At 38.9% G+C, this 23,303-nt stretch overlaps 1 protein-coding gene across 1 annotated transcript in view; it reads right to left on the bottom strand.

Annotated features, from left to right (window-relative positions):
* Window positions 1–23,303, bottom strand: part of TXNRD3 (thioredoxin reductase 3) — an 80,573-nt gene that overhangs the window by 17,928 nt on the left and 39,342 nt on the right. The window contains exons 9-15 of the mRNA XM_059388302.1: window positions 20,637–20,779; window positions 18,731–18,846; window positions 17,416–17,641; window positions 15,919–16,011; window positions 10,915–10,991; window positions 10,178–10,334; window positions 5,737–5,844 (exon numbers count right to left, since the gene is read on the bottom strand). Coding sequence (XP_059244285.1) covers window positions 5,737–5,844; window positions 10,178–10,334; window positions 10,915–10,991; window positions 15,919–16,011; window positions 17,416–17,641; window positions 18,731–18,846; window positions 20,637–20,779 — 920 coding nt within the window. The remainder of the gene's footprint in view (window positions 1–5,736; window positions 5,845–10,177; window positions 10,335–10,914; window positions 10,992–15,918; window positions 16,012–17,415; window positions 17,642–18,730; window positions 18,847–20,636; window positions 20,780–23,303) is intronic.

Here is a 23,303-nt window from a genome sequence, read left to right as displayed (position 1 = left end):
TGCATATTTTCAGACCACAATGCTCTAAAGCTAGAACTCAGTCATAAGAGGAAAGTTGGAAAGAACTCAAATACATGGAGGCTAAAGAGCATCCCACTAAAGAATGAATGTGTCAAACAGGAAATTAAAGAAGAATTAAAAAAACCATGGAAACAAAAGATAATGAAAACACAACTGTTCAAAATCTGTGGGACACAGCAAAGGCAGTCGTGAGAGGAAAATATATAGCCATACAAGCCTTTCTCAAGAAACAAGAAAGGTCTCAAGTACACAACCTAACCCTACACCAAAAGGAGCTGGAGAAGGAACAGCAAAGAAAGTCCAAACCCAGCAGGAGAAGAGAAATCATAAAGATCAGAGCAGAAATCAATGAAATAGAAACCAAAAGAATAGTGGAACAAATCAACGAAACTAGGAACTGGTTCTTTGAAAGAATGAATAAGATTGATAAATCCCTGGCCAGAATTATCAAAAAGAAAAGAGAAAGGACCCAAATAAATAAAATCATGAAGGAAAGAGGAGACATCACAACCAACACCAAAGAAATACAAAGAATTATAAGAACATATTATGAGCAACTATACCCCAGCAAATCTGACAATCTGGAAGAAATGGATGCATTCCAAAACTGAACCAGGAAGAAATAGAAAACCTGAACAGACCCATAACCAGTAAGGAGATTGAAGCAGTCATTATCTATCTCCCAACAAACAAGAGCCCAGGACCAGACAGCTTCCCAACAGAATTCTACCAAACATTTAAAGAATTAATACCTATTCTCCTGAAACTGTTCAAGAAAGTAGAAATGGAAGAAAAATGCCAAACTCATTTAATGAGGCCAGCATTACCTTGATCCAAAACCAGAGAAAGACCCCATCAAAAAGAGAATTACAGACCAATATCCTTGATGAGCACAGATGCAAAAATTCTCGCCAAAATTCTAGCCAATAATATCCAACAGTACATTAAAAGGATTATTCACCATGACCAGGTGGGATTACACCAAGTGCAACTGGGCTGCAAGGTTGGTTCAACATCCTAAAATAAACCAATGTGATACAATATATTAATAAAAGAAAGGACAAGAATCTTATGATACTCTAAATAGATGCTGAAAAAGCATTTGACAAAGTACAGCATCCCTTCCTGATCAAAACTCTTCAAAGTGTAGGGATAGAGGGTACATTCCTCAATATCATCAAAGCCAGCTATGAAAAACCCACAGCGAATATCATTCTCAATGGGGAAAAACTGAGAGCTTTTCTGCTAACATCAGGAACACAGCAGGGATGTCCACCATCACCACTGCTATTCAACATAGTACTAGAAGTCCTCACCTCAGCAATAAGACAACAAAAAGAAATAAAAGGCATCCGAATTGGCAAAGAAGTCAAACTCTCACTCTTTGCAGGTGATACGATACTTTACATGGAAAACCCAAAAGACTCCACTCCAACTGCTAGAACTCATACAGGAATTCAGTGAAGTGTCAGGATATAAAATCAATGCACAGAAATCAGTTGCATTTCTATACAACAACAACAAGACAGAAGAAAGAGAAATTAGGGAGTCAATCCCATTTACAATTGCACTCAAAAAAAAAAAAAAGACAGTATGGAACTGGCACAAACACATATATCAATAGGACAGAATGGAGAGCCCAGTAATAGACCCTCAAATCTATGGTCAACTAATCTTCGACGAAGCAGGAAAGAATGTCCAATGGAAAAAAGACAGTCTCTTCAACAAATGGTGTTGGCAAAATTCAGCCACGTGCAGAAAAATAAACCACACACAAAAATAGACTCAAAACGGATGAAAGACCTCAATGTGAGACAGGAATCCATCAAAATCCTTGAGGAGAACACAGGCAGCAACCTCTTTAACCTCAGCTGCAGCAACTTCTTCCTAGAAACATCGGCAAAGGCAAGGGAAGCAAAGGCAAAAATGAACTATTGGGACGTCATCAAGATCAAAAGCTTTTGCACAGCAAAGGAAGCAGTCAACAAAACCAAAAGACAACTGACAGAATGGGAGAAGATATTCACAAATGACATATCAGATAAAGGGCTAGTATCTAAAATCTATAAAGAACTTACAAAACTCAACACCCAAAGAGCAAATAATCCAATCAAGAAATGGGCAGAAGACATGAACAGACATTTCTGCAAAGAAGACACATGAAAAAATGCTCAGTATCACTTGGCATCAAGGAAATACAAATCAAAACCAGAGTGAGATATCACCTCGCACCAGTCAGAACAGTTAAAATTAATAAATCAGGAAACAACAGATGTTCGAGAGGATGCGGAGAAAGGGGAACCCTCCAACACTGTTGGTGGGAATACAGGCTGGTGCAGCCACTCTGGAAAACAGCATGGAGGTTCCTCAAAAAGCTGAAAATAGAGTTACCCTACAACACAGCAACTACACTACTGGGTATTTACCCTAAAGACACAAATGTAGTGATCCGAAGGGGCATGTGCACCCGAATGTTTACAGCAGCAATGTCCACAATAGCCAAACTATGGAAAAAACCTAGATGTCCATCAACAGATGAATAGATAAAGAAGGTGTGGTGTGTGTGTGTGTGTGTGTGTGTATATATATATATACACACACATATATACAATGGAATACTATGCAGCCATCAAAAGAAATGAAATCTTGCCATTTGCAACAACATAGATGGAACTAGAGGGTATTATGTTGAGCAAAATAAGTCAATCAGAGAAAGACAATCATCATATGATCTCCCTGATATGAGGAATTTGAGAAGCAGAGTGGGGGGTTTGGGGGGTAGGAATGGAAAAAATGAAACAAGATGGGATTGGGAAGTAGACAAACCATTAGAGACTCTTAATCTCACAAAACAAACTGAGGGTTGCTTGGGGGAGGGGGTTATGGTTGGATTATAGTTGGGGGGTGGTTGGGTTATGGACATTGGAGAGGGTATGTGATATGGTGAAGCATGTAAGCCTGACGATTCACAGACCTGTACCCCCAGGGCAAATAATACATTATATGTTAATAAAAATAATTAATATTTAAAAATAATTAACAATTTTTTATAAAAAGCTCCTCTAGCTGATGTGTGGTGACCAATCTGGAATGGGCTGAGTGAATGCAGGGAGACCAGGAGGAATGCTACAGGCAAGAGAGGATGGCGGGCTGAAATGGGACAGGGAGGGCAGGGATGGAAATAGGTCTACATGAGACATACTCGGGGGGTCAAACTGGTAGCACTTCCTGGTGAACTGACTATTGATGGCGACCAACAAGGAGGAATTAAGGATGACTCTCAGGCACATCAGCATGTAGAGGGGGTCTTCCCTGGAAGCCAAAAATTCCATTAGATTCTTAAAGCAATTTATATTAAAACAGTTAAAAACCACAGTTCTAGATGCTCAACAATTTTGTATTAAGTCAAGTGACCAGAGAGCAGCACAACAGTACAGCCCTACTTTGGCCCCTTCAGGAGCTACTTTTTTATTACACTGCACTATGGCATCATGCCACGGGACTGCATTTCAGGATCTAGTAAGAAACAGTGTACAGAGCACCTGGGTGGCTCAGATGGTTAAGCATCTGCCTTTGGCTCAGGGCATGATCCCAGGCTCCTGAGATCGAGTCCCACATTGGGCTCCCTGCTTGGCGGGGAGCCTGCTTCTTCCTCTCCTTCTGCTGCTCTCCCTGAAAAGATAGATAGATAGATAGATAGATAGATAGATAGATGATAGATAGAGAAAGAAAGAGGAAGAGTTCTATAAAGCCCACTATTATATTTACTAAGGGGATATTTTAAGGCCATTATTCACCATACCTTCAATGCCACTTCTGTAAAAATGAAAAATCTCTGTCAATTCTCCCTCTTTTAGCCAGGTAGTAAATTTTTAGGTTAATTGTAAAGCAAATCCACTTAACTTTAGGGCATGAATTCTGTAAACCAACAAATTCACTTTTCTTCTAACACCATCTTAAGTTTTCCTACCCTCATTTTCTTCCCACCTTGATTTTCTCACTTTGAAAAAAATATTTTGTATGTATTGTTGAGAAGTTTTTCTCAAATATCTTCATAATAGTAATTTTAAAAAATAATTAATAAATCCAATCTCTGGTCCTGTCAAACACAACAAATATATTGCTACATAAACATATAGGAAAAGGTTAGTTGGTCTGCAGTGAAGCTTAGGAAAAAGACCTAAAGTAATCCCACAAACCTAGGGAGCTTTTTTCCTATAAAGATAGCCCCATGTCTGGGGTACAGCCTTCTACATGCTTCCCCTCATGTACCTGCCTTTCTATCTTAATTTCTCATTAATTTCAAAAGTTTTAGAACTAAGTGTTAAATCCATAGTTGTTACCATCAATTTTCCAAGACTCAAGTAAAGCTCATCACTGCAGAAAAAAAAAAGTGGCTCATTATTACAAAGGATTAATTATAAATGCTGATCAAGTAATGTCCTGTAAAACACATATTTCTTATCTAAAACAACATTATAAAGTTTAATCGCTCATTTTCCCAATACAAGAGATGTAAACAAGAGCTTCAGTTAGTCATCAGGCTATTTAACTAGTGCTATGATTTCAAGGAATTGCCAGTAATTGACGTGACTTCAAGGGAGAAGAGTGAGATTTCAAATCTCTTTTGCTGAAAACATCAAGTACTAGCTCTTTTTATTTCTCCCTATCCCTCCTATGTTGGAAGGGTGTGCAGAAAAAAAGCCACTCAAACTACCCATAAAACTGCAATGTAAGAAAATATTTATAAGCTTGTTATGATTGCATGGGGCGGGTGTTAAGGGCAGGTGGAAATAAACATGTGCTGGTGACTTTTTTTTTAATTTATTTTCAGCCTAACAGTATTCATTGTTTTTGCACCACACCCAGTGCTCCATGCAATCCGTGCCCTCTCTAACACCCACCACCTGGTTCCCCCAACCTCCCACCCCCCCACCACTTAAAACCCCTCAGATTGTTTTTCAGAGTCCATAGTCTCTCATGGTTCACCTCCCCTTCATCTTTTTGAGACTCTGACAGCTCACAGCCCACAACCAGGTTTACAACCCCGGGAACTGCCCACCCTCCCCACCACTGAGCCCATCCACAATGCAGATGTCCCCTGTTGATGGGACAGGAGCCTGACTCTGGCCACGCTGAATGGAAGTGGGTGCATAGCTGATCCAAATTGGACCACTCAGATGTCCTCTTCCATAACTCAGAATTAAGACTGAGAAACAGGGAGTCCATCAGTTCCTCCTAAGACCAAAACTATAGAAAAAACTTGTTTGTGGAAGAAAGGGCATTTTGGTTGCTATGTACATTCCAGAAGCAAATAAAGTCTGCATGCCAAAAGAATGAGTTGCAAGCATATATGAGTTGAGACGGTCTTGCAGTGCCTAGTTCCCATCCCTTCCTAAGGCCTTGATATACTCCTGCATTCCAAAAATTCTTATAATAACTTGTGCTTTCTTGTATAAGCTACTCAAATAGACATTTGTCACTTACAACTCAAAAGTCCTAACACATATATCTTTTATCCCCTCCCCCCAACTGTATGATTATTATTGGCTAGAGAAATAGGGTTTAAATTACTTAATTTCTTATTTTCCCAAAATAGGAATATGATTTCCTACACTCTAACCATTATGGTAACTTGCAAAACAAAAAGTGACTGCAAAGTCAGCTGATTCAAAGACAAATTCTGAAAAAGTAAGCTGTAAAACACAATCTTACCTCGAGATTCTCTTTTCTATGCACTTCAATAGCTTTCTCCTCAGATAATCCACAGCAGCCATATTCCAAAGGAGTAAACACTGTAGTCGGGACATTAACATAATCACACTGAAAAATAAACAAATCACATCTGCTTATTTTGTGACACTTTTCACATCAAAAATCTACATTACATACATTTCTAAGAGGAAAATAAATAAGCCTGGTCCAATGTGACTGATTCTTCCATTTCACCACCTCAGGGAATTTATAGTTACACTCAGAGTAGGGGGTGAGCCCAACTCCAGAGCAGAGATCACAACCTGGCCAGGGGCCCACGGATGGGACCAGCCACCATTGGCCATGCACCTAACTGCCACAGAGATGAGCAAAGAAGCAGTTGAACAGTGTGAGACTGGGTGACTGCCCTACCATCAAGGGGAGATGGCATAGTGTAAAGGGGTGGCTAACACAGGTTCTTAGAGATCCTATGGCTTTGAGAGAACCCCAAAGACCCCTTATTAGACGAGGCAGAGCATGGATGGACATCACGGGAAGATTGCAGACTCTGAGCTCTACCTGCCTCTTTCAGCAGCTCCAGGCACCTACCTGCGGGAAAGTGAGTGTGAGTGCTGGTCGCAACCCTGCCTGGAAGAGACTGTGACAGCATGGAGAACCAGAGCACACTGGTGCAAGCACATTAGAACCGTGTGTGGAGAGAGAGCAGTGTGCAGGATCAGAGAAAGGGCAGAGGGTACAACCAGAGATGAAGGTCACTAGGCCTGCCCTCAAGGGGCGACACTGTCCTTTGCACTACATGTCCCCCCAACCCTGCCAACAGGTTGTAGGTGATTAGGTAAAGGGTGACCTCTAACCCAAAGAAAGGTAATGAGAAAGCTAGCCAGAATCTATGTAGAAAAAGGTGAGCTACATCAATCAAATTCTTTCTTTTGCAAGAAGATGAGTTAGAAGCAAAGGAAGAATCCCCCGGTGGTAGTGGGATAGGAAGAAATGCACCAGTGGAGCTAGGGCCAAGTAAGGCTACCAGTAGAGCACCCTGTGAAACCCCCACCTGTGTCCCAGGGCCCCAGAACAGTCCTGACCCCAGCCCAGTTCCAGCTCCAAATGCAGTGTGGCCCAGCCTTAGCATGGCGCTTGTTCTAAGGCAGTGTTTCAACTTACCAATCCATAGGATCCTCATAGGAAACCCCCTCAGTCTGCCTAATGTGAGTAAGTTTCTACTTTTTGTTACCCCAAACAAAAACAAATCAAATCCACGAGGTATCCCCACATCAATGAGGTGGATTATGTATAACATACATCAGCCTAGAATCTTGAACTTAGATGCTCTAACACACTTCACATTTGCTAACCTGCAAATTGTGGGTAAGTCAAGCGTTTTTTCCTTTTTCTAACATGGCTAGGAAAAAAACCACATAACCATAGGGATAATCTTGGTATTTTCTGACTTCTGTTAGGCCTGCAAAAACTCATCATCCCATTTACAGTTGGCCCTTGTAGGGGTTGGGATGCTGACCCCCTTGCAGTCAAAAATCCCCATATAACTCCTGACCCCCCCAACTTAACTAATAGCCTACCTATGACTGGAAGCCTTACCAATAATGTAAATTAGCCGATTAATGCATATTTTTATATTATAAGTATTGTATATTATATTCTCACAATAAAGTAAGCTAGAGAAAGGAAAATGTTACTAAGAAAATCACAAGGGAGAGAATACATTTTCAGCACTGTGTTGTGTTTATTGACAAGAATCTACACTTAAGTGGACCCATACCATATTCAAGGGTCAGCTATATATTTTTTAAAAGATTTTATTTATTTATTTGACAGCAAGAGAGGGAACACAAGCAGGGGAAGTGGGAGAGGGAGAAGCAGGCTCCCCACTGAGCATGGAGCCCCATGTGGGGCTTGATCCTAGGACCATGGGATCATGACCTGAGCCAAAGGCAGACGCTGAATGACTGAGCCATCCAGCTGCCCCAAGTATCAGCTATATCAACCAGCAGCTGACCCTATGTCCTTACATGGCTTACAGGGGAAGCCTCATTTTCAACAGATCCCTCTGTCTCCTGTTTCCAATCAAGTAAGAATAATCAACAGAAAATTCCTCAATCTTTCTTCCTTTCATCTAAAACACTTTCTCCACATCTTCAGCCATCTCCTCCACCTAAACTTGACTTCATCTTGCCCTCCTTGTTGCCTTCCTTCTAGTCCTCGTACCTTTAAGTTCTTTCTTTCTTCACACTAAACACACGGCTGCATTTTCAGATCTCTCCACCCCACCGCTGCCTTGATTAACTTCTTAAAGCATTTGGCAACTAATCCCCCTCCATACACCCCGAGATGCTAACTTCATTACCACACTGTATGTTCGGCATCCCAGTCCCACCCACTGATGCCCGCAGAGCTGTGCCCTTGTTGTCCTCTCCAGCAATGCCTCCCTCTATGTTCCAGGTCTTCCCTCATGACCTCACAAGGCACCTGGCATGACACAACAAGAGCGGAGCAACATTTATTAAGAAGACATACTCAAAAGATTTCTCCTGATCCTAATCATGTTAAACAATCAAAGAAACCCAAAACATGAGACATTGCACAAGGAAAGTAGTCTGGACTCATCAAAAATCAAAGTCATGAAAAATAAAACAACCAGGAAAGTAAACACACACACACACACACACACACACACACACAAGCAGGAAAGTAAAGTCAGGGGAACCATTGCAGGTTAAAAGAGACTTAAGAGTCGGAAGAGCTAAATATACCACAGGAATCAACACGTCCGGCTATATATGCTTAATGGAAATCTGAACAGTATCATATTTTTGTTCAGTTTCTCAGATAGAATGATGAAACTGGTTATGGAAGAAGATGCTTGTTATCAGGAGATGCATGCTGAAGTATATAGGATCCAAAGCCGCTGACACCTGCAAACTACCTAAAAAGCTCTGGAATGGGAGATGGAGAGAAGGGAGTTGGGGGAAATCAGAGAGGGAGACAATCCATGAGAGACTGTGGACTCTGAGAAACAAACTGAGTGTTTTGGAGGGGAGGTAAGTGGGGGGTTGGGTAAGCCTGGGGGTGGGTATTAAGGAGGGCACGTTATTGCATGGAGCACTGGGTGTGGTGCATTAACAATGAATTGTGGAACACTGAAAATAAATAAATTTTTTTAAAAAGGCTCTGGAAATAAAATACACACATTGTACACATAAATATTCTGAAAAAAAGAGAGAGCCAAATGGCAAAATATTAATAACTGGGAAATGTGGAAGAAAGGGTAATATGGGTGATTATTACTATTCTTCCTGTGGTTTGACACCTTTCCAAATAGAAAGATGGAGGAAATAAAGGTCTTCAAGAGTTCCCACTGCATAGAGAAGGCCATTCCAATTCTTTATGTGGTTGGCATGAGAGATTTTTTTTTTTAGTATTTTTTTTAAAAAGTTTATTTATTTATTTGATAGAGAGAGCATAAGTAGGCAGAGAGGCAGGCATGGGGAGGGGAAGCAGGCTCCCTGCTGAGCAGAGAGCCCAATGCAGGGTTCGATCCCAGGATCCTGAGATCATGACCTGGGCCAAAGGCAGAGGCTTAACCCACTGAGCCACCCAGGCACCCCCAGCATGAGAGATTTTTGATGAGCTGGCACCAAATAAATTTTCTAGCCTTATTCCCAGTTGTATGCCTCTATTCCCAAGTGCTCTGCCCACACACACTCCAAATGCTCTAAGTATTATGGAAGGGACAATTCTTTGTCCCTTAGGACAAAACATTTAGCATTCCTCACCCCCACCCAGGCCCTTCATCCACCAATACTTCCACACGTTCACATGCTCTCGTGGAGGAGAGCACAGCGGAACTCTAACAGACTGCTCACAGTCCTGCTGAGAGTCATGTTTGCAAATACATTATCTCTTACCAGAAAAGCTCTGTGCTTTGCTTCCTTGGTTTTGAATTATTCATCCCACAAAGCCCGTCCCACATCTTTGGTTGAAGACAACGAAAGGTGCAGGAGATAGTAGAAATCATCACCTTCACACTTGGCAGAGGTGAAACTGAGGCACGGAGATTTGAAACAACTTGACCAGGTTCACACACCAGCAGACACTAAAGCCAGGGCCAGCGATCGCCCATCTCGGATCCCTTTACCAGTCCAATAAGTGACAACTAACTGCCCCTTGTCTTACATTACTCATGATCCTCCACTCTCCTGGGAAACCCTTTGGCCCTGGAACCATGCCAATCCCCTGTATGTCGCCTAGCATGACATCCTGCACACAGCAGACACTCCAATGATAATTGTTAAAAATTATTACTAAATACTAATTTATCTGTGATGAACTCTTTCCTTGCAAAACAAGTGCACAAGTGATGTTTGTACTGATTTTTCTAATCACAATTTTTATCTAGATATCATCTCAAAAGTAGGAACCTCACCTTTTCCAAAGAGCCAGCAAAAAGTCTGCGAGCCAGCAGCTTGCCTGCCTGTATAGCAATGGGTGTGAGCTCAAGTTTACCCTCCAGAATATCCCCAACAGCATAAACATAGGGTACATTGGTCTGTTCCACGTCGTTTACTGGTATTTTGCCACTCCTATTGGATTTTGGAAAGGAAACAAATACATTATGATTCATTCTGTACTTCTGGATGACTAACACTAACTTTTCCAAGAGAAAATGACTAAACACGTAGAACAAAGACCTCCCTCTAAGAAGAGAGGCTCCTCAGGTTATCAATCTCTATAAGATCAATGGCTTGAATCATAAGGGTTTCTGTAGCTCCAAAAAACCACCTGAAACCATACACATTTTTTGGATGCCAACTATAGCTCCTGATTTCCCCCAGAGTTGCACTAGAGTTTTGAAATTTTTCTGCTTGCTTGACCAACAATATAAAAATTAATTCTAAATCAAACAGTGGGTTAAGACATTTCCACAATTTATTTTTTAAAATTACTGGTTAATATATCAGTTCTTTAAGGTACACACTAAAGAGTTACTGATTCATTAATAAAAAAACTAATTAATACAGAGCTGGCACAGCACTTGCTGTGAAATAAACTCAGAGCATTAAAATTTTGCATCTTAGTAATTAAATGAGAATTTCCAAGAGGTAATCTGTAGAAACATTTTGCTTTGTGTAGCAACAGTGCAATGATCCCACATGTACTTACTTTTCATTGACTTTGACACCAATCTTCTCCAAGCCTATTTTCCTTGTACAGGACTCACGACCAATGGCTAACAAAACCTATGTTAAGAGTGAGATCCAAAACAGAAATTGGTCAATGTTGGGAATGAAAGGAACATCACTACAAATCCTTCAGACATAAAAAGGACAATAACAGAACACTATGAATACCCTATGCCAATAAAGGTGACAGCTTAGATGAAACATCCTTTGAAAGACAGTTTACCAAGTCACACACACATGCAAATCTAAAATAACTCTATGTTATATCCTAAATTATGTCCCCGCACCAAATTCACATGTTAAAGTCCTAAGTTCCAGTGCCTCAGAATGTAATGTATTTGGAGACAGGGCCATTAAAGAAGTAATTAAGGTTAAAATGAGGCCATTAGGGTGGGGCCTTTATATGATTGATGTCCTTTATAAAAAGAGGCAATTAGGACACAGATGACACAGACTGAGGGGCAACCACGTGAGGACCCAAGAAGAAGGTGCTATCTGCAAGCCAAGGAAAGACCTCAGAAGAAACCAAACCTGCTGACACCATGATCTGACTTCCAGCCTCCAGAACTGTAAGAAACTAAATTTCTGTTTAGACACTCAGTCTGTGGTGTTTTTTTATGGCAATCCTAGCAGAGGAACATATCCTATACTCATTGCAGAAACTGAATCCACAAATTGCAAACTGTCCATAAATTAACTCAAGACCCAAATGACTTTACTGGTAAAGTCTATCAAAACTTAAGTAAGAAATACTAATAATGGGATACAAACTCTTCCAGAAAAAAAAAGAGGAGGGAACACTTCCCAACTCTTTTTTGTGAGACCAGCATAAACAACTGACACAAAAATCAAAAAGGATATTAAAATAAAATTATAAGCCCATAGTCCTCATTAACACAGATGCAGAATACTTAATAAAATGTTAGCTAGAAAATGAAATATAGCAATATATAAAAAGGATAATTGATCATGACCAACTGAGGTTTGTCCCCAAAATACAAATTTGGTTCAACATGCAAAAATTAATCAATGTGATTAATCATATTAACCAAATAATGGAGAAAACAATTTAATCATCACCCAATAGATATGGGAAAAGAATTTGATAAAATTTAACACCATTTGAGGATTTTAATATAGTCAGTCCTCAGCAGATTAAGAATAAAAGAAAACTTCCCCAATCTGTGAAAAGGCACTTTATTTTAAAAAAAAATCTACAGCTTACATCCTAGCAATGATGAAAGTCTGAATGCTTCACCTCTCAGGTGGAAGCAAGATGAGGATGCCCACTCTCAAGCAATTTCTATTCGACATTGTACTGGAGGACTTAACCAGTGCAACAGGCAAGAGGAAGAAATAAAAGGCAGGCTAATTTTTTAAAAAGAACAAATCTGGCTGTATATGCAGATGTTAACCCCAAGAATATACAATAAGGACAACATACAAAAATCATTTATATTTCTGTATACTACCAACTAAGCAGTGAAAATTTAAAAATTTAAAATACCATTTTATAATACCTTAAAAACATGAAATATGTGGAGACAAATTTAGCAAAACACATGAGAGACCTCTAGAGCAAAATGATAAAATACTGCAAGAAAAACATACATAAACAAACAGATCTATGAAGTTCATACACCAGAAAACTCAATATTGTTAAGATGCTCATTTCTTCCAAACTGGTCTATATAATCAATATAATTCCAATCAAAATCCCAGCAGGACTTTTTCTGGTAGAAATCAACAAGCTGCTTTTTAAAAGTTATATGAAAATGTAAAGGACCTGATGAAAGCTGAAGGACTTACTGCACCAGTCTAAAATTTGCTATAAAGCTTCAATACTGAAAACAATGTGGTAAAAGGAGACAAGTGGTTGATGGGATTAAGAGTGCAGAAACAGACCCACAGTAAATGGTCAAATTCCTTCAACAAAGGCACCAAAGCAACTTAGTGGAAAAAGGGAAGTCTTTTCAACAAACAAATGTTGAAAGGAAAGTCTTTCAACAAACACCCACATGGAAGAAAAAGAACCCATATTCCTACCTTATTCTATAAACAAAAATTAATTCAAGATGTATTACAGAACTGAACATAAAAAATAAAACTATAAAGCTTCAAGAAGAAAATATAAGAGAAGAACTTCATGACCTTTGGGTAAAAAGATTCCTTAGAGCACACAGAAAGCATTAACCATAAATCAAAAAATTGATAAACTCAACTTCATAGAAATTTTAAAACTACTGCTCATCAAAAGATACCATAAAAAGTGAATAGGGAAGTCACAAATGGGAAGAAAATATTCACAATTTATTATCTACCTGGAAATGGAATGTATTCAAGATATATACAAAACTTCAATTCAAGAATAAAAATTAAAATAACTGAACAAAAATGGACCAAACATTTAAACAGAGACTTCATAATGGAAAATATAATAAATGGCCAGTAAACACATGATAAGTTCCTCAACATCATTAGTCATCAGGAAGGCACAGATTAGAACCATAATAAGAGACCACTACACATGAACAAAACTGGCTAAAATGAAAAATCTGGACAAGCCCAAAGTTGACCACATGGGATAACCAAAAATCCCACGTCAGCTCATGGAAATATAAAGTGATTCATTCATTCAGAAGCTGTTTGGCAGTTTCTCAAAAAGTTAAACACAGAAACTATCCTATGACCATTTAATTTCATTCCTAGGTATTTACCTATAAGAAATGAACACATAGGTCTACAAGGGCTTATGCAAGAAGACTTCATAGCAGTTTAAGTCACAATAGCCCAAACTACAAACAGCCTAGGTGTCCATCCACAGGAAAATGAGCAAACTGTGACATACCCATACAAACTTACAGTTATATAATTCATACAATAAGAACTAACTACAGACACACAACAACATGGATGAAATACGAAGAGTACATATCAAATAGTTCTATTCCTGTGACACCTAGAATAGGCAAAACTAGTCTATGGTGACAGAATCAGAATAGGGTTGTTTGGGTCAGGGAGTGGGAAGGGATTTGGGAGAGCTTTCTGAACTCACAGAAATATTCTGTTACCTTCACATAAGTATGGATGATATAAACATGTACATTTGTCAAAACTGACTGAAATGTACATCTAAGAAATGTGCATTTCACTACATGTAAATTACACATTATCAAAGTAAACAATTTAAAATTCCAATACTGTGAATAACTTTATACCAATACATTTAAGAACTTAGGTGAAATAAACTAATTCCTAGAAATTTAACTAATCTAAAGTAACTCAGAAAAAAAATAGCCTTAAAAGTCCTATGGCTGTTAAAGAAATTCAATCAGTGGTCAAATTCTTATATCTATAGAAAATTCTAGGCCTAGATGGTTACATATCAGTGAATTCTATCAAGCAGATGAAGAACCAATTCTAACATTACAAAAATGCTTCCAGAGAATAAAGAGGTTATACTCCAAACTTCTCTCATGAGCTAAAACAACCTTGATATGCAAATCTGAAAAGTGCAATATACGAAAGGAAAATCATTAGCCAATACAATTCATGAATATTAATGCAAAAATTCTAAAGAACGAAATCCAACAGTATATAAAAAGAACCATTACCAAGTTGGGTTTATACCAGGAACACAGAGTTGGTTGAACATTAGGAAATCAATGTAATTCAACACATTAACAGATGAAAGAAAAAAATTTTTGATCAACAGCTACAAAAGAAAGACTGTTACATACAAACATCTACTTGTGAGTTTTAAAAAACAAAAAAGAAATAACCAAACAACCCCTGGAAAACAAAAAAGAAAAGAAATCCTTTAACTTAATTAAGAATATCTAACAAAATCCTGCAGAAAACATTACTTTTTAATGATGAAACACAGAACTTTCAATACTGAGAACAAGGCAGAATGCCTACCACTGCCATTTCTTGGAGGTCCCAGCTAGTGTACTTACACACACCAAAAAAAGAAATAAAAAGGGAAAGAGCAAAAAGTAGGAAACAAAACTTTTGTTATTTATAAATAGTATGAAGGCATACAAAGAAAACTTAAAATAATCTAAGATAAATTATCAAGTAAGAGTTTAGCAAGATTATGGTATGCTAAATCAAAACACACAAATTGGCAGCATTCCTATACACCAGCAACTGTTAAAAAGAATGACATTTTCTCAAAAAAATACCATTCATGACTACATAAAAATATAGTAAATACCTGAGGATAAATCTAAAAGATGTTCTTGATTTGCATATAGAGAAATTTGTTAACTTTGTTAGGAGTTATTGAAGACAACTTAAATTAGGAGGCAGATATACCATGTTCATGGAGAGAAGACTAAATATTGCAATAAAAAGTTACCAATTGATTTATATATAAATATAAAACTCTCAACTGGGGTTGATTTATTTTGTTTTCTTATTTTTGGCTTTGTTGATCCTCCCCATATTATTTCCTTTTTTTAACTAAAAACAATCACACATATATCAGTATATAAAACATAAATGTATTATTATTTACCAAAGAAATGTTAACATCCAAATATCAGTTTAAATTAGAACTGTTGCCACCCAATATAGTCCATGGACTATTCACATTGTTTGCAGATTTTATATTGTTTTTGAAAATAAAAAGATCTTTATTATAATTTTTTATTATAAGATACCCAATTTTTATTGAAAATATTAAAATGCCCAAATGTAGAAGATGTCTACAGAAATAAGTACTTATAACAGTCAGATATATCAGCTTCCAGATTTTATTCTATGTATAAATTATCCATACACACATATTTTCTTATATTTCTCATGTACACCAAAAACTACCAAATGTCAACAGCTCAACTACCTACCGTTTTATTATAGTTTTACGAAGAATCAAAAGGAAAAAAGTTAAGGCTAGTAGAATTTTCCCATAAAGTTCATCTGTGCTAATTTATGAGTTGTGTTCAACCACTTAACTGTTTATAAACTAAAAACTTACTGTATTATATATTTCTTCAATAGTTTCTGGCCCTTCAGTGGATTTAGCCACTACTTTCAGCTTTCCAGGTGAACCTTTATCCAAGTGCTGAACCTAGTAAGGATAAAAAAATGTAATGATTCTATCCAAAGGTGACAGAAAATAAATGGGTCAGAGGGTGTACACGTGTGCGCATGTAGGTTTCTCAACTAAGTAAAGATAGAGAGGGGCGCCTGGGTGGCTCAGTGAATTAAGCCTCTGCCTTCAGCTCAGGTCATGATCTCAGGGTCCTGGGATCAAGTCCCGAATCGGGCTCTCTGCTCGACAGGGAGCCTGCTTCCCCATCTCTCTCTGCCTACTTGTGATCTCTCTGTCTCTGTGTCAAATAAATAAACAAAATCTTAAAAAAAAAAAAGTAAATATAGAGGAAAAAAAGGACTGTAACAAGATACAGTCTGGAGGTGGAAATAAATTAACAGATTGGTTGGTGGTACCATAATAGAAGGGATGAGGGATACTTTCCAGGTGTTGACTTAATAAATTGTGTATACTGTAATACTGCTTACTGAGTACTGAGATAGGCCAGAAAGATGAGCTGGGGAATACACTTAGAAATAAAATCAAGAATTTCATTTTTGTCTTAATAAATCTGAAATGTTTATGAGGAGTTCAAATGGAGATATCCCATAGTCAACTGTGAAAATGGGTGTGGAGTTCAGAAGAGATGCCCAAGCAGGGTATATAAATCTGAAAGCCATTAGCATTGTGATAATAAAGTATGGACCTAAAGAAGACGTCCCAGGTAACAAGTGCAGAGAAGAGAAGAGGAAGCAGGTGCTCTACCATTTACAGGTTGAAGACATGTGGAACCACAGGCTGTGAGACCAGAGAGCTCAAGAATGGACAGAATTTCAAATGGAAGGAAAGTCAATTTCACCAAACACTGCCCAGAAGCCCCATCACATAAGGGCAGAGATATGACCACTGGGTTTGACAGCACAGAGTTTGCCACAGACCCCGGCATGCAATTTCATAGGAACAGGGATGGAACCAGCTGAGAGTTGGCTGAAGTGGAAAACGGAGGCAAGAAAGCAGGAGCATGTATAGAAGTTTCCTTGTGAACAGGAAAAGAAAAATAGGGACCCACACAAAAGGGCAGAGAGGGTAAGGGAGGACTTTTTTATTTAAAGTAGAGAGACACTGGTGGGAATGACAGAGTGGAAAAGATGGTTAACTAGTGATGAGGCATCCCTGAAAAAGTGAGAGAAGGTGAGAGCACACTGAAAGCCTGAGAGGAGCAAGGACACCTTCAAGTATAAGCAGAAAGGGTGGGGAGGACAGAGGGAACGTGCAGGTCAGTGGTGTGGACTGGAGGGGGGAGCACTATCTTTAAGGTGTCCTAGTGAGTATAGACTAATTTATTTCATGAAATGAAGGAAGGAGAGCCAGAATAAAAAACTTTAAAAAAATAACAAAAACCTGAAAATAAAAGGAATTCCAAACGCCTTTCAGACTTACCATCACAGGTACAAATTTTCTTAAGAACTTAACACCATGTTGCTCCATGTAGGAACCCACTTTCTCTGCCATTTCTTGATCAAAGCCACGAAGAAGGATTGAGCGCACCATAATCGTGACGTCTAAGCCAATTCCAGCAAGAAACCCGCCACATTCCAGAGCAACATAAGACGCACCCACCACTAATGTTTTGCCAGGGCAATAAGGCAGAGAAAAAAGGTCATCACTGAAAAATAAAAACAACAAAAGGAACATGTAGGCAATAAAAATGAAGTAAAAGTGAATACACAGGTTTTGATGCGTAGTGGTCTTCTGTTGGCTGCATGGCAACCTGGTGCTGGAATGAAGAAAATTAACAGAGTCTTTTGGCATTTTAAAGAGTGTCCACTGTAGAGTAAGAAATATATCTCAGGTTTTTCAAAATCAAATTAGTGAATCATAAGTGAAGGTGTTTTAAAAACTGAAATAGACTAGAAAATATTAGACTACATTACATGTGATAAGAAGAAATATGGTTTGGTTTGTCATGCGTATGGGCATGTGTTCACCTGAACAATAATGTCATGAAAAACACATTTCTTTTTAATTTAAATTTAATTAGCCAACATAAGTACATCATTAGTTTCAGGTGTAGCATTCGATGATTCATTAGTTATGTATGTGCATCTGGTGAAAAAAGTTTGAAAGTCATTGTCCTGAATTATAAAATGTCCTCTCTGTAACCATCAGGGATAATTAATATTAAGTCCCAGTATTGGGAAGAGCCATGCTTCTCCTGATGAACTGGTCCATTATTATCAGATAGATGCTAAACCCCAAAGCTATTTTATTTACTTCTTTGCTCTGGCCTCCATGAAATTCAGAGCCAATCTCCCAGACCTTGCTGAGCAATTACCTAGAATCATATAGCATTTATGTGTGCATAAATTTGACCTTATTATCTACCTAAGCTTATTTTCTCTGGGCTTCATAATGTTACCCGCTTAGCTTCTTTCATTATACTTATTTGCAGGGCACCCGTGTGGCTCAGTGAGTTAAAGCCTCTGCCTTCGGCTCAGGTCATGTTCCTAGGGTCCTGTGATCAAGCCCCGCATCAGGCTCTCTGCTCAACGGGGAGCCTGCTTCATCCTCCCTCTCGCTCTGCCTGCCTCTCTGCCTACTTGTGATCTCTGTCAAATAAAAATAAATTTTAAAAAATCTCATTATACTTACTTGCCATCAATTCAAATCTTCTGTGAAATAATATCAGGGACTAAATAAATTGGACACATAAGCACAACACAATTTAAGGTTACAATAGCCTGTTTAATCTTACCTAGTAATACAGTACTCTTTATCTCCTGGGATTCCTAAATAGCGGGGTCTTTGGCCTGTCGCTAGGACAAATTTGCCAGCAGTATAGTAAGTTTCCTGTCCTTTTCTATTGGTTGCCTTGAAAAGAGAAAAGTAAATTTCAACTTTTGCTACAAACACAGTAGAGTATCAGACACTGGACAACTAATTATAGAGCTTCCCACCCAACCGGAGTGGACATGCAAAAATAATAATGCAGTTGGTGATAAGCACCAACACAGAAAAGAGAAGTCTTCATAAAACAGCCACCAAAAGAGCCCAGTAGAGGTGCAGTAGGGGACTGGAATGCCAGCTGAGGGCGGCTTCAAAAGTGGTGGTATTTCGAGTGGAGACCAGAAAGTGAGAAGATTTGAGAAGAACGGAAACCTACAGAGAGAACAGTGCATAGAAAAGAACACAGGCCTGAAAGCAGCAGGTGTCTGGGGAACAGCAAGTGGTCAGAAAGTGGCAGGAAAGGCAGGGGATGCATCACGGTGAAGGGACACAAAATTCCTGCCAAAGGCTAACACCTTTATTCACCATTCTAAATATTTCAGCTATGGGAAACCAAGAAAGGTTATTCATTGTGTGCATATTTTCAATTATATGAGTAATTCATAAATCCATTTTTTCCTTAAAAAATTCAAAAACCAAAAAAAAAAAAATTCAAAAACCAATGAAGGTGTTTAAATAAGAGGGTGGTTTCAATGATGGGACCGAGGGAGGGCAGCCTGGAGACAGGCACCTGCTCCAGAGGGTCAGGAAAGAGAAGCCCAGGATGTAGGGGTGGGATGGGGGAAACCTGAGATTTCTAGCAGGAGCAACTGAGCAGACCTTGGTTATCAATAAATGTGGAAACACAGAAAAGAGGAAGGTATGCTTCCAAACAACTGGCTTATTCAACCAACCATGCCAGCCATGCCACAATTTGAGAACTAAACTACCCTGACTCGTATTTCTATGATGTTCCATGTGAGTGATGTAATTCAAACGGGTCCACATATGGTTTCAAAAGGGGAAGCTTTCAACAGACTACTCCACACCTTTCCAGAGATAATAAATGACTACAAAATAATCTTAAATCCCCCCAAGATCCTTGCATACTGTGCTAGGAAAGCAGAGTCCAAAAACTAGGTGTTGAGGGTTGTATCTCATTGTCTTATATAACTCTAATTTAAAATTCTTCTGTTCAGCACAACAATCTCATTTTCCTTACTTGCGGCTCTTACACTATGTAAACATGACAAAGCTTGTAAAATACACTAATTTTATACTACTTTTATTAATATGTCTTTGAATAACATTTGGAGTTCTAGTTAAGGTTTCATTTTATTTTTTTAATTATTCTTTTTATGGAAGTGCAGTTGAGACGCAATGTTCCATCAGTTTCAATAGTGTTTTTTTTTTTTTACAACATAGTGATTTGACAAGTCCATACAACACAACATGCTCCACATCTGTCCCCATCTGTCCCATCTGTCCCCAAACAACGCTACTACAACACCCCCAACCAATTCCCCAGGCTGTACCTTCATCGTCGTGACTATTCATTGCATTTTGCCCATCCCCCACCTAAGGTTTCATTTTAAAAAAGAATTACCTACTAAAATTTTTCATTTTTTAGTCTATTTATTCTAAACATTTTCTTATAAGGTAGTAATAAAATCAAAAGGCAAATAATCACTTTAAATGAAGATCTCTTTAAAAGGCAATTCCTGCAATTTAGCAGGCTCTTTGCAATCAGCACAGGAAGAAACAGGTGCACATGAGGCAACATGTGTACTCACGCATGTCAGTGTGAGTCCATAACATACAAGACAGAATTTCAGATCAAGGCAAGTTCAAGCAATAGTAAAGAAAAGCAACAAACATGACAAAATAAACAGTACCTTTATTTTATGATGTTCGACAAATTCTCCATAAGAATTGACATAGGTCACAGCCTTCTCCCTCAGGGACAACCTGTAGCCCCAGTTTAGAGAGCCAATGTGATTCTGAATTGCTTCTATCATAGTTTCCCAGTTGTGCTTCACTGAAAACAAATAACCAGAGCAAAGGCATAAAGCCAATTTTATTGCCTTTTTCTTTAAAGATTATTTATTTATTTATTTATCTGGGAGAAAGAGCGCAGAGTGAGGGAGAACATGAGCTGGGGGGGAGAGGCAGAGGGAGGAGAAGCAGGTTCCCCACTGAGCAGTGAGCCCAATGCAGGGCTCAATCCCAGGACTCTGGGATCAAGCTTAACCGACTGAGACATCCAGGTGCCCCAAGTGAGTTTTATTTTTAATGTTCGATCTTATATAACCACACAGGAGCCATACTATATATTGATTTAAGAATCAAAAAGTGAACACAAGACAACTAGCAACTGAAATCTTTTTTAGGTCAGTTACAGTTTATACTTCTTCCTCTTTTACATTACAAAACATAAGCAAAAAGCAAAGTTCTGAAAAAGAAAAAAAAATCCCTGGAACAGAGAATGGGGAGAACAGTCCAAAACATCACAAGGCAGGGAGATCATCCCTACTTGGGAGTACCCCAAGGCTACTCTCACACTCCTAGGTCTGCACAGGGTGTCCCAGATGTGAAGAGAAGCACCATACATCCATCTGCCAAGCCCAGCCCGGGCCACTCCCTTTCAGTTCACTTGGTGGTGGCTTTATGATAGCAAAGATGCTGCGTTTCATTACAACAAATGTGGTTTCTGCTCACTGTGGCCTACCATTTATATTACAATGGTTACTCATTTCCTGTTGCAATTGGGGCAGGAGGTGATAGAATCAAATTCCTCATCATCTCCTTATCTTTTAGGCAGGATTGATTTCCCAGCCTTCGTCTTGTCTGCCAATGGTGCTTCCTGAAGGAGAAACCAATTTCCATGCAGCACTGTGCTTCTAAAACACAGAGGCCAGCCTGGGATTCTCACCAAACTGGATGAGATTCCCAAAGGCAAACCCAGCCAACTGAGGGTTTGTCGTCCTCTAATCACGCCTGGTGACTCACCCCATCTAGCACTCTCCGAAAGGCCACAGCACTCCTCAGGAATGTGGGAAGTTACAGTGCAGGAGAGAAAAAGAGGTTATGGTGCACTGAGTTTATGGCATGGATGTCGGACCACCTCTTCTAGGAAGCTCCTGAGATCTTGCAATCCGGGGGATCACTGTGGTTGCTACACTACCTGACCCCCACGCTGTGGTCCCAGGAGGTAAAGACCCAGCAGGGATGAGCCTCTCCACAATGGCACATGCCCTCAGATCCTAAGCTACCTCCTCCCTCTAACCCAGAAAAGCTACTCCTCTAATCTTCCAAGAACCATTTCTCTCAAGGACCTTGTCAGTTAGCTTCCCACTTCCCACGGTATGTTTGTTTCTGGTTCTTTTTGTAAGAGTGTCTGTTACATCTACATCAGCGTTTCCCAAATATGGCTGCATATCAGGAGCCCCTGGGATTCAGGTTGAAACATACAAATCCCTGGACCAAGTCAGAACAAGCTCCCCCGGGGGAGATCCTGCAAAGGCAAGTCCAGAGACTGGCACTCTGGAACCACGTGCTCCACTGCTCTATTGACCTGTTAAAGATTTGCAACGGTATCACAGTTCTAATTACTGATGGAAAAAAATCTCCCATACTTTCTCAAAGGCTGCATAGCTATTCTCACACATTTACTTTCAATACAAACTTTAGAATAATCTGTCACATTCCAAAGAGAAAAAAAAATTGTGGAGATTTTTCCTGGACTTACATAAAATTTACAAATCAATTTTGAGGTAATGTCTTTATAGTACTGAGACACCCAACCCAAAAATCTCAGTATATTTTTTGTTATGCTTTTCTTTCCTTATATATCTTGTCCATTCCTGGTATATTTATCCCAAGTTATTCTATCATTTTGTTGCAATTTTCCATTGTATGTTTAACTTCCTATTGCTAATGTAAGAAATCTATTTATTTGGGGTCCCTGGGTGGCTCAGTGGGTTAAGCCTCTGCCTTCACTCAGGTCATGATCTCAGGGTCCTGGGATCAAGCCCCAAGTCAGGCTCTCTGCTCAGCAGGGAGCCTGCTTCCCCCTTCTCTCTATGCCTGTCTCTCTGCCTATCTATGATCTCTGTCTGTCAAATAAATAAATAAAATATTTTTTTAAAAAGAAATCTATTTATTTTTACACATACATCTTCTAAACAACTTAGTGAACTCTTATTAGTTCTAACATTTTTAGTTTGAACTCTTGTATATTCTAGGTATCTTTTATATCATTCATATTATAGATTTGTAATATCTTTTTATTCCTCTTCTCAAGTATGTACTTTTTCTTCCTAGTCTTCCTTTTTGTGCACATGCCAGAAGCCCCAGAACAATGCCGATAATAGTAGTGGAAGTTGGCTGCCCTGTTTGATTCCTGACTTCAGTGTAAATGCCTCAAGCTCTTCTCCATCAAATACTTACATCTGACTTTTCTTCATCATGTAAAAGAAGTGGCCATTTCTTTCCTTAGTTTAATGACACTTGTTTTTCTTTTCTTTTCCTTTCCTCTCCTCTCCTCTCCTCTCTTCTCCTCT

This window comes from Mustela nigripes, chromosome 2 (genome assembly GCF_022355385.1).
Source record: "Mustela nigripes isolate SB6536 chromosome 2, MUSNIG.SB6536, whole genome shotgun sequence".
In the NCBI taxonomy this organism is placed as follows: Eukaryota; Metazoa; Chordata; class Mammalia; order Carnivora; family Mustelidae; genus Mustela; species Mustela nigripes.
The sequence above is the reverse complement of the archived record's forward strand: the minus strand, read 5'-3'. Positions and strand labels throughout refer to the sequence as shown.